Source organism: Lynx rufus, unplaced genomic scaffold, assembly GCF_022079265.1.
Source record: "Lynx rufus isolate CCGP_SWC_20201006 ecotype Redwood Valley unplaced genomic scaffold, mLynRuf1.p SCAF_11, whole genome shotgun sequence".
NCBI lineage: Eukaryota > Metazoa > Chordata > Mammalia > Carnivora > Felidae > Lynx > Lynx rufus.
The window spans coordinates 12,541,409-12,553,721 of NW_025814825.1; the positions used below are offsets into that span (position 1 = coordinate 12,541,409).

Sequence of the window (12,313 nt, forward strand, 5' to 3'; positions counted from 1 at the left end):
ATAAATAAAACATCAAAAAACAAAAATGCAATCATAGACTATGTACTCTTTTGAGACCTGCCTTTTTCCTTCAAGAGAACTTAGGCAGCTTTCCAAGTCATTGCTTGGTGCATCCTCTGGAGATCGCTGCTCTAAAGATTCAGACTTGTGGATACAAAATCACCCCCTAGTCCCGGCTTCATGTTCCCCAGGGAAGGCTGCTCTCTGAAGTCTGTCTCTTCAGCAACAGGCTCCGAGAAAAGACTCAGCTGCGAGGAGGAGGGGCTGGATCTGTCTGAAAGGCGGCCTCTCTCACAGTTCAGAAGCTTTTCTGAAGAGCAAAAGTTGCAGAGGGAGTAGCAGCTGGGTGGGCAGGGCTCAGGCCCTTGGCGTTCAGGTCCTTAACTGCAGCAAGGTCATCAACGAGGCTGGACTGAACCTTGGCAGGGAAGGGGAGACTCTCCATTACGGAGCTTCAAAGGGGACCCAGAGGTGCTCTGGTGTGGCAGTGTCGGCCCACTCCTGGGAACCTGCTGCATTCGGCACGTGCTAAAGCGCTCGGCTCGTGGGGGAGGGATTCTAGGGAAGAGCTCTTCTGCTGGACGCCAGAAGTGTAGCTCCCTGGGTATGGGGCTTCTAACAAAAATGAATAATGGTAGCTAACGCCTATGGACGCTAGTATGTTCCGGGTACTTGTTCTAAGGGTTTACAGCCAAGTAGCATTTTCATTTTATCATAACCTATTACCCCCAGTTTGCAGAGAGAGGAAATGACTTGTTCAAGGTTGAACCCCAACCTCTCCCCGCAGATATTTGACTTTCCTCTCCCAACTCCCAATACCAGGGTTTGAACCCCAGCCACACTCCCCAAAGGAAGTGGGCCATTCGCGTACCCAGCTTTTTCCAGGGTGGCATCCTGAATCTCTGCGACATCTGTTTTCAGGGTACTCAGCAAACCTGTTAATGTCGTGCTGAATGAGGGAAGGGGGCAGAAGCCGGAGGGGCTGGTTCTAGTCTACCTCCTCCTGTGTCCGGGGGCCTTCCCTCTCCCCCAGACAGCCCTATGAGGAGGTCTTCCCTGCCCATTTACAGCAGGGCTGAGAGGATGCCCTGAGGGGGCTGTGAATGGCAGAGGTGCTGTGTGACGTGTGATAGTCATTAAGCACCCCCTAGGCGCTCAGCCCAGCACTTGAACATGAAAAAAGGATAATCTTTGGAAAGTAAAAGCATGCAATAAATGGAATTTCTGTGAGGGAGGTACAATACCCATGGGGCTTAGTTCCTGGATTCTGGAGCCTTATGGGAACCAAAATTGAAAGCTAACTTTAAAGCAGAAACAGAAAGGGAAAATCACGAAGAAGGTGGATGGAGCTGGGACACATGACTTACGGGAAAGTCACTGAGACACAGTGATACCAAAACAGCCTTCACTCTCTCACTCAGCACCTCCCATATGGCAGCTCCTGCGTGATTGTGGGGGAAGTCATGGAGAACACCAGTTCCTTCCCTTAACAATTTACACACCAACGGTGGGGCCGGGGGGGGGGGGCTGCGGTGGGTAAGGAACAAAGACAAATAACGAAATAAGATTATTTCAGATTGCTAGGAAGGCATTTGTGACCAGAATGAAGAATGAGAAGGAACTAGTGTGTGAAGAGTCCAGGGGAAAGCTATCAGGAATAACAAGTACAAAGGCCCCGAGGTAGGAAAGAACTTGACACATCTGAGGAACAGAAAAGGGGTCAGTGTGCCCAGAGTGCGGACTGCAAGGAGAAAAGTGGTAGACATGAAGCTGGAACCAGGTTAGGCAGGGTCTGAGACCCCGGGAAGATCGTGGGTTGACTCTTCGTGAGACAGGAAGCCAAGGAAAGCATTTTGGGAAAACGTGTGTGCATTTTGTGTGGACTTTGTATCCCTGGGAACTTGCTGAACGCGTTTATGAGTCCTAGGAGGGTTTTGTTTTTGTAGATTTCATGGCGTTTTCTACACGACAATCATGTCGTCTGCAAACAGGGGCAGTTTTATTTCTTCGCTTCCAATCTATACTTTTATTTCTTTTTCCCGTCTTGCTGCAGTAGTTGAAACTTTCAGGATGAGGGCAGACATCCTTGCCTTGTTCTCAAATTTACAGGGAAAACAAACGCTTCATCGGTAAGTCTGATGTCAGCTATAGGATGTTTACAGATGTTCTTTACCACCTTGAGGTACTTCTCTTGTTTGCCTAGTTGGTCAAGTGCTTCCTTTTTGTCAACAGAGAGAACCACAGGATTCTTCTTTGTTAGCTTTTGATAGGACGGGGAACACTGACTGGGTTTTCAAATGTTGAGCCAAACTTGCACCTCTGGAAAAATGAGTAAACCCCACTTGGTCACGGCATACAATTCTTTTGTATACTGCTGTATTTGTTGTATTTTGCTGTATTTAGCAAACACTAATTGTTTGCTAAAAATTTTTGTGTCTTAGCTCATGAGAGACGTTGGCCTATAGTTTTCTTTTCGTACCGTCTTTATCTAAATTTGGCATCAAGGCACTGCTGGCTTCATAGCATGGGTTGGAGAGCATGCCCCTCTCTTCTATTTTCTGGCAGAGACTATGTAAAACTGATGTTAATTCTTGTTTAAAAGTTTGATAGAATTCTCCTGTGAAATCATCTGGGCCTAGAGAATTTATGTCAAATTTATGAGTGCAGTGCTGTTCATAATAGACTCGGTAGCTTTTGAGTGGAGACCAAACCGTGGAACAGCTTCCAGGCCCCCGTCACCATGGGAGGACTAAGAAAACAGGTTTCTTGGGATCGAATCCACCACACCTAAAGTCCCAGTCCTGTTGAACTCCCGGGACTTTATGTCACCCTAACCTTGGCACTTGAGGTTTTCTCTGCCATCTCCACTTCAAAGGGAGAACAGAAGTGTGGACGAGAGCCCTAGCCGCCTGATCGCCTGGTAGGCTAAGCTTCAAAAAGAAATCGTACCTGCAGCCAAGCTGGCTTTGCTTCTCAGCCCTGGGGCCACGATATACTCTTTTTCGTGGTGGTGTCACAACAATGCCCAGGCCCCGCCAGCCTCTCTCTTGGACAGAGAGGGCGGAGGTCCTCTGGTCCCAGGGGGCTGCGTTAATGGGACCCCACATGCTTCTTTCTGCTCTCTTACATCAGGGTTCAGAGTCAAACAACCTGGGCTCCCAGAATGGACAGGGGCCCTGGGAGAAGACCTTATTCTATCCGGCTCCCAAGACTGTCCACAGCCTGAGAACAGCCCATCGTGGCATTCCCTTGTTTGTTATCCTTAGTAAATTGTGGTTTCCGGTGTCTGTTTAATGGACCTCTCCTTCCCCAAGTTCTTCTTATTACTTCCGTATCATCCGTATCTTGGACAGTTGCCAAGTGTGACTCAGAGGCCTAGGACTGACCCCAGCAGACAGAGGAAGCCTGCTGGTTCCATGAAAGGACAGATGAGGCTGGCCTGTAGTAATTATGTAGCCGGGCAGTGAGGGAAGGTGCCAGCTCCAAAAATACCTGCCCACTGAGGATCAGCCAGCACCGTGGCTGTGACCCTGTCTCAGTGAGCAATCATGTAGCTTGCTGCCTATGAGGGCCCCCCTGTAGGGCAGTCAGCTCCTGGAGTGAGGCAGTAGGTGACCTTCAATTGGTCCATGCTCAGCACAGACAGCTGCTGTCCACAGTGGGCAGAGGGGCGAAGAGACAAGAGCCAAGTTTCCAAAAGCCACATCTACGTGGATGGAAGGAAGGAAGGGATGAGAAAACTCATCTAACCAGGTCTGGAAATAACTAAAACGAAGTGCTAACCATCTGCCTCGTGAAAAGAATAAGGGGACTCTCATTGTACTGACACGAACCACTTTCTAACATACGTTGCTAGGAGATAAACACAAATCGCAAAACAGTTCACACGCCCTACAAAGGAGCTTCACAGAGGAGCTCTGGAGGTGGACCCGCAGATCTGACCCTTTGTCCTCGTGGCGTGGCCTCGGGCAAGTTATTTAAGTAAACCCTTTCTTGCCTCAGGGTTCCTCATCTGAAACAAAGAGCTGATAACACTACTGACCTCATCCTGTAAGTGCTACCGACATTAAGTACACGTGTGTTCACACTGGCGTGTTCACACTGGCACAGAACCTCTCTAGAACTGGTAAGAGCAGGTACCTCTGGGTACAGGAAGTGGATATCTGGGGATGGGAGGAACAGGCAGACTTCTGTTTCGCTACTTCCCTCTCTGAGCCTTGGAATACCATACTGTGTGCATCTGTTGCTCGTTCAAAACAAATAGCAGGAACCTCAAATGAAGCCTTGGAGTTTTATACCAACTAGAGAAACGTACGAGAAGTGGGTAAGAAGGGCAGAGGAGGGATGGAAACTCTTAAATCTCAGAGCCAGGAGCGAATGAGGGCTCGGAACAGGGAAATGAAGGGGAATGACAAAGCCCCCTGTCACACGGGGAGTGGGACATGTTTGCTGGGGCCCTGCGGGACTGAGGCATCAGAGCCTATGCTAAGCTGCAGATGTCCCAGGACCCCAGGTACGTACACGAGTCCTGGGTCTGCTGGCTTCCGGGGGTTGGCGAGGTGCAGGATAGAGACGTTCTCCTGCTTGTGTGGCAGGAACAGCTCTCCAGGGTGCCTCTAAGACCCCTCCAAAGGTAACTTATTTTATTTATTTATTGTCACCTTCCAGGAAAAAGGACACAGTTTGATTTATAAGGGTTTATAAATGAAGTGAACAAATAACAGCCTATGAGATTTACACACTTTCCACGATGTACTACTATTATGTCCATTTTAGGATGAGACAATGAAAGCTCAAAGTGGTTCGATAATTTTCCTAAGGTCACACAGCTTGGAAATGCCAGGGTCTGGTAGTTCCTCACAGCTCTTAGCAAAGTGGCTGCCAAAGAGCGGCCACAAATAGCTGAGCGCATAAAGAATGACAGAAGTGCCATCCATCAGAGGTCTGGCTAATAAACCACAAAAGCCATCCACAGAGGGCCGTAGGCCTTTTGGGCTGAGACTCTGGGGCAACTCCCGTCACAAGGCAGAGACTCGTTCCCACCTCTGGATTCTGGGCTGGCCCTGCGACCGCTCTGATGAACAGAATACAGCAGAAATGACGTTCAGGAGACGTCCAAGTTCAGGCATCAAGCTCGGCACCAGCCACTTCCTCTTGGGAGCCCAGCCACTGTGAAGAAGTCCAAGCAGGTTAGAGGCCCCGGGAAGCGAGGCCCTGGAGGATGAGGGACCCCAGCAGAACCGCCAGCAGAGACCAGCCGACCCACAGAGCTGGAGGAAATAGCACGCTGTTGTTTTAAACCAATAGATGGTAGGGTGGTTTGACGTGCAGTTAACAGAGCCAAGAAACAGCTCTTCTGCCGCCAGCAATACCCTTGGAGCAGCACACGCTTGCCTGGATGTTCCAAGGAGAGCCGGCCACGTCCCACCAGTGTCCCAGGCCCGGGCTGCGCTGGACAGGGAAGCAGGCCTCAGGTTCCACCCCACCGGGACCGTTCAGCCTCCTCTTTCACAGCGGTGGGGGTAGTGGCTCCCACTCGGGGTCTGAACAAGACCCACGGAGCGTCGTTTTGAGCCCCGCCCGCCTTTAGCCTGCGTGCCATAGGAGGGACCAAAAGCTGGAGGCGCCGAGGGAAACAGGGCAGCCGAGGAAGGCGGGCATGGTGGCTCTTTGGAGAAGGTTTCCCCTCTGGGGCACCAGCCCTGGCTCCACAGTGAGGTCAAGCAGGAGAGCAGAGTAAGCGAGCAAAGTGGGGACACTGAGGCAGAAGCCCCCCTCCCAACTCTTCCGGCTGTGTATCAGTTTCCTACTGCTGCTGTGACAAATTGCCCCCAACTTGGTGGCTTTAAACAACACGAGCGTATCATCTTACGGCGCTGGAGGTCAGAAGGCCAAGATGGTCTCAGAGGACTAAAACCAAGCCGGGGAGGTATGTACCGTCTGCAGGGTCTAGGGGGAGAGTCCGTGCCTTGACCGAAGCCGGAAACGGCTTCTAGAAGCTTGTGGCCACATCACTCCAGTTGCCGTGTCTACCATCACATCTTTTCTAGCCCTCCTGCCTTCTCATGAAGACCCTACGAGGACATCCACCCACCTCCCACTTAATCCATGTCAAGGATCTCAACTTATTCACATCTGCAAAGACTCTTTTGCCGTGTGAGGTAATATAATCGCAGGTGGCAAGAACTAGGACGTGGACATCTGTGGGGGGGTCACTCTTCTGCCGACCGACCGTGCGGTGAGAAGTCATTCATTCGCCCATTCCGTGGGTAGTTTTGAACACCTACGGCCGTGTACAAAGACGGTGTTGGATAGTGCTGGGGACGCAGCGGCTCCCAGGGCTGTGCATGCGCTAACTCATTCAATCTTCACCGGATCCCTACGAGGTGAAGGCTTTACCAGTATGAGTCTGCAATACCACGGGGGAAACTGAGGCAAAGAACAGTTAGACAACCTGCCTGTGGTGACAGAGCTAATAAGTGGCAAAGAGCATCCATCAGGGCCCCAACCAGAAACAGATGAAACACTCAACTCAGGATAATCAAGGAGGCTTTATTTGCAATGAACTGTTTACAAAGGTATAGGAAGCGGTAGGGAAACCTCAAGGGGTTGTGCAGGAACCCCGGGTTAGAAGCAGGGAGCTGTCACCAGCCATGGGAAACCTGGGAGGACCATCACGTAAACACTGGCTCGAAAGAAGTGACCTTGGGACGAGGGGCACAGCCAGCCCGAGATGGACCTCACGGTGCCAGGGGAATAAATTCACTGAGCTTCTTCTCTCTCTTCCCCTGACCTCCTCGGGGGCTCCCCACTGGCCCCACCTGACCACAGCCAGAGGGTGAGAGAGGGTAGGATCAGCATGGAGAGTGGACCCAGAGGGAAACAGAAAACATCACGCCCCAGAACTAGGCGCATATGCTTTGAACATCCAACAGCCCAGCCTCTCATCTTACGGGTCCTGGTTCAGCCTGACCACAAGGCTCCTCACCTGGCAGGCCCCAGGCTCAGGGTGACATCAGGGCTTGATGACCTCATAGTATAGACCAACAGCCTGGAAACACTGGCCTTGGTAATCCTATCTCTGGGATTCTAGCCTAAGGAATGCTACAGCCCATAATACTTGGGATTCTCTTAATTCTCTGCTAGGGAGGGCTGACCCACTGCCCACAGCGTGCACACAGTCTTGGCCTTTGCCCCACTGAGCTCGGCCAGGAAACCCCAGGGGACAGACATCCTTGAAGACTGATGGCGAAAACTGATGTAAAAGGCCACAAACTAATCACCACCTTGGTATCAGGTAGGAACTCTTGATCGTCAGCAACGGGGAGCTGCCCCCTGTGAATGACTCAGGTGAGATGGACCCTCCCAGGCCCCGCTATCCCGGTGGTGGGCTGTGCAGGGGGAACCAGATGTGTGCCCAACAGAGGAGATCTGCCTGATCCCAGGCTAAAACCAAAGTGCCTAACTGACCACTGCAAGGCTTCAGTGTCTGCCCTGCTCTCCCCAAATAGTTCTGGATGCCTTCTTCTCTCCTCCTTCATCCACTCAGTGCCATTAGCAAAAAGAAAAGTAAGCCAGTGGGCTGAGGCAAAGCAGGAAACAGAGGGAGACACCCCCCCCCCAGCCCCCGTCTCCCCCTGCTTTGGGGTCACTTGCCCTGGCTCCTCCTTGACGGACTCTCTGAGGACCACTCACTTGCTCAGACCAGTTGCCGATGACACGTCATATCCTCTGCTCTGTAATGTCCCATGTGGTACCGTTTTTATTTTAGTCTATTTCCCAAACACACCTCCCATCTTCCTAAAGGAGGCCTTGGGAACTCCCCCTTTTCCTTCTGTCCAATGACCCCTCCAAGCCATTTCCTCTGGAGGCTCCGACTCCCCAGTATTTTGGGCTGAGTGATGTCTCCCCCCGCCTCCCAAATTCCCATGTGGAAGTCCCAGTTCCCAGTACCTCCCAGTGTGGCTGTGTTTGCAGGTGAGGTCTTTAAAGAGGTGCCCAAGTTCAAATGAGGCCGTTAGGGTGCCCCTAATCCAATCTGCTTGGTGTCCTTAGAAGAGGAAGTCAGGACACACAGAAAGACCCCAGGAATACGTGTCCACAGGAAGGCCACGTGGGGACATAGTGAGAAATCAGCCACTGGCAAGCTGAGGAGACAGGCCGCAGAAGAAGCCAAACCTTCCAACACCTTGGTGTCTGACATGCAGCTCCCAGAACTGTGAGAAGTAAATGTAAGCCCCCCTCCCCGACCCATGCCGCAGTGCTCTGTTGTGGTGACCCTAGCAGACCGACACACCCACCCACCCACCCACCCAAAGCAGAATAGACTCGTGCCCCCTGGCACGCCAGGCTTCAAGGAAATGTCTGCTGTGTCACCCCCCACACGTTGAGGTGGCTGTCCACTCACACGCCCACCTGCCCCGAGAGCCTGGGAGCTCCCCAAGAACCACGTCTAGGTCTCTGTTGTCTCACCCCATCCTAAATGGCGGGTGTCAGGAGGGGGTAACTGAGATGACACGTGTAAAGCCCTCCGTGTGGAGCCGCGAGGGCTCAGCGCCCAGTGCGTCTGGACCCCCGGGCCACCGCTCACCTGCTCATGCCCCCAGCCGGGCCACGACAGGTGCTCCTGAGGAACTGCTGAGCTGGGTTGAAAGACGGGCTGTGAGCAACTGAATATACACGCAGACAACGGCCAGACCGAACATAAAAACAGAACCGTGGCCCACAGCCTGCAGCACCCTGCCCAGAGAGCCAACCCACTAGCCATGGTAACCAGCTGAGGAGGCCAGTCTGCTCCAGGTCCCACTTGCAGGGAGTCAGACTGCCATCTCTTCTGACAGTCCAGGAGGCCCTGTAACACTCCCATAACAACTGGCCCCAAACAGCCGGGACTTGACTACTGACAACGTCTCTGATTTTTATTCCAATTTCCAACTTAGGGCTAACTCCGGAAAGCCAAAATGCACCCTAACCAGCCATGTAGGATGCCCCCTGCAAGCTGGCCTGCCTCCAGCTTCGCCTTTTATCCTCTACAAAGCTTTCCCGCCCCTCCGCTGCCTTTGAGTCTCTCCTCGATGCCGCCCGCCAGCTGCTCACTCCCCTGCGGGAGCCGGCTCTGAATAAACAGCCTGTGCTTCTCATCCGGGGGCTCTTTGTGGATTTCCACAGGTGTCTCTCGCACACCCGGGGCCTGGAAGACCCCGGGTACAGTCCGGGAGCAGAATGACTTGAATGAGAGGAGGAAGTGGGGAGACAGGCACGCAGGAGAAGAGGGAACAACCGAAGAGCCAGAGTCCGACAATGAAACCCGCCACTCCACAGGGCGCACCTGCCCTTTGCGCGGATTCCATCTGTGCCACTGGCTTTCTCGGGTTTGGCTTCTTCCTTCTATAAAATGGGTGAAGGGTGTCAAGGGGACGCAAACCCGAGGGGGCCACGAGCCCAGCAGAAGACACTCCCCGGGGCTCCCACAGGAGACAGTGTGGCAGGGAGGGAGGAAGCGGATGCCTTTCTCCCTGACACCAAGGCAGCCTGCCTTCTCAGTCAAGAGCCACGAACAGGGAAGGGGAAGCCGGCAGGCCTGGGGGAAGTTCAGCAGAGCCTATTCAAGTTTCCTCTTCACACATAAAAGGAGGGAACTTTTCTATTTAAAAGAGAAACTATATATAATAAAGGCTGGGGCTGGGAGCATCTCTTCAGGAGCCAGGAGCCAGGAGCCACTCTCGACTCCAGCCCCTCCCCGCCCCTGGTCACCAGCGCCACCGCCTTTGTGAAACCCAATTACTGGGCACATCGCAGCTTTTCCTTTGTAATCCAGGGTGGTGTGGGGGAGTCAGCAGCTGCCAGCCGCACAGAGAGGGTTCAAACTGCATCCTTCCACAGACTTCTGACCAGAAGGGTATTTTATGATAAATATATTTCCGCAGCTAAGCCACAAACACAATGGGTTCTAGCGCATTTCTCTGGCATGTGTCGCTGTGCCCCCTGGAGAGGGCTTATTTATTCATCTCACAAGGCAATGCCCAGTGTCAAGTCCTTTGAAAGCCCTTGCTTCCCGGCCCACCCACTGCCCACACCACTCGCCGGAAGAATTAAGTTTTCTTCCCATTGTTCCCAGCGTGTTGTCCACGCCGGCATCATAGGACTTGGTGTGGTTGACAAGTCTGTTCTGTGACCCTGGGCTCCTTCCGGGAGGGAGCTGGTCTGCCAGTCTTTGTCTCCCAGCCTCCAGACACAGGTCTGGAATATGGCAGGTGCTCCGGGGAAGGTTCAAGGAAGGAAAGCACAAACGAACTCTCCTCTTACCCAAAGGAAGCACCCTTCCTGATTGCCCTTCCTGGAGGTCCCAGCCAACCCCCACCACCCATTTTCGATCTTTCCACCCTCCTCCGCAAAGCAACATCTCCAGGGGACCCTTGGGCTAATGCGGGAGGCCTGGAGAGGCAGCCCTGGCCTGCAAGGTGGACGACGTGGGGGTGCTGCTCCGAGATTCCCGATAAGCCTGAGTCTCCCTGGCCTTCCTTTTCTATCCATGAAATGAGATGGCAGAGACAGACCTCATATATTATGGGAGATTCTTCCAACTGATGGCCCATGGGCTAAAACTACTGTGCAAGGGTGTTTTATTGGCTTCCGTGTTATAGAACACCTGGTAAAAATTCACACAAAACCCGTATTTCTAGCTTCTACTGACAAAACCCCAACATCCTCATGGCATACCTGGCAGAGTGGAGAGGGGTACGTCTCCCACGGTCCCCACCACTCAAACCGCGACATTTAGTACTCGCACGCTAGTCTCTCAGGCACTGGCATGTATAACCCCTGACCCATGGCCTCAACCTTGGCTGCTGCCACTTCAGAATGACTGATGTAGGTTTTAAAAGATGCGTACAAGGCCCAGGCCCATACTCAGACATTCTGATTCAACTGGGCTGGGGGTAGAGCCAAGGCAACTGTGTTTGTAGAAAAGTTCCTCAGATGAGTCTAATTTCTGCCAGGGCTGACCACTGCGGCCGATGGGGCCTGCTGGCCGTGAGGGCCCGTCTCATCTGCGCAGAGAAGTGGCCCCCAGAAAATGAAGGATGGGACAGCCTGGTGAAAAGCACCCACAGTGCCTCCGGGGAACCGAGTCCTGCCCCAGGACGCCCCCCTCCCACCCAGCTGGTAGCCTATCCATGTCCTGCCTATAGCTGGCTGCTGAGCATTCTACAAGCTGCCTTCTGTCCCTGGGACCTGTTTGCCAGTTCACGCCTCCTTCTTGCCTCTGCCCGATGCCCCCACCTCTTCTAGGAGGCCTGAAATCAGCCGTGGGAGGTACGCTTTTGCTCATGTCCCTCCCGCTCCACCAGCATCTGACATATGGATTTCTCTAACCGGGCCCTTGGACCTTTTTCATGCCCCTGTCAGATAGAATTCCAGAAGGTGGGAATCACCTCTCCTATGCCTCCTGTGCCCTCCCTGGTTCTCCCACCCCTCGGCTCACTGAGCAGAAGCAGACTCTCACAGAAGGATGGGGGGGGGGTGCGGCACTGCACTGGCCACTGCATCCTGTGGGCCCACCCAGGGGAGCCGTTTCAAGAGACTCTACTATGCCCACCTGCTGGCCTCCTGCCCGTCATCCTGCCAGGCACCCTTGTCCACGGCCCTGTGTGGGCCCAGCAGAGGAAACACCAACATGCCCGGCATCTGTCACTCCTGAACCGGGAAAGCAGTGCTAGGCTGGGGAGGAGGACGGGGGCTCGTTCAAGTCTACTGAGAAATGACTACTTGTGGGTCTCAGGACCCCAAACACCCCAGTGGGCCCACACCCTTGACCATCAGTCAGTCTGATTCACAGCCAGCGAGAGGGAGGAGTGACACTTAGAGACTTCCAGGCTGCAGGCAGGACACAGGTCCATCCTCGAAGCCTCCCCTGGGGAATGATTTCCTGTCTGGCGGACCGGGGCCTACCTCGGAGCTGACAGAACGTGGTCATAAACTTGCTGGTGAGGGACTTGAGCTCGTTGTTGGCCAGCGTGATGAGCTGGATCTGGTCGGTGACATTCCGCAGGACCTTGTAGAGGCCAATGGGGAAAGCAACCAGCTTGCACTCGGCCAGATCTGCAGCCAAAGAACAAAGACAGAGGACAGTTGGCCACAGCTGCTCAGGGACTTGCCCTGAACCACAAGGCCCCAACCCTGCCTCTCCTCCCCAAGTCCTTTCCTCTCACTCGTCTCCCCTGTGCCAGCCTCGGAACCCTGCCCTCCCTCTTCCGAGAGCCTTCATCACCACGGGTCACACTTGTCCCTCTCCGGCACCCCGAACCTTTGGGTC

At 53.5% G+C, this 12,313-nt stretch overlaps 1 protein-coding gene across 1 annotated transcript in view; it reads right to left on the reverse strand.

Moving 5' to 3' along the window:
• Positions 1–12,092, reverse strand: part of LRRC20 (leucine rich repeat containing 20) — a 42,736-nt gene extending 30,644 nt beyond the window's left edge. The window contains exon 1 of the mRNA XM_047072883.1: positions 11,950–12,092. Within this exon, the coding sequence (XP_046928839.1) occupies positions 11,950–11,974 (25 nt within the window). The 5' untranslated portion in view covers positions 11,975–12,092. The remainder of the gene's footprint in view (positions 1–11,949) is intronic.
• Between the last annotated feature and the right edge of the window lie 221 nt (positions 12,093–12,313).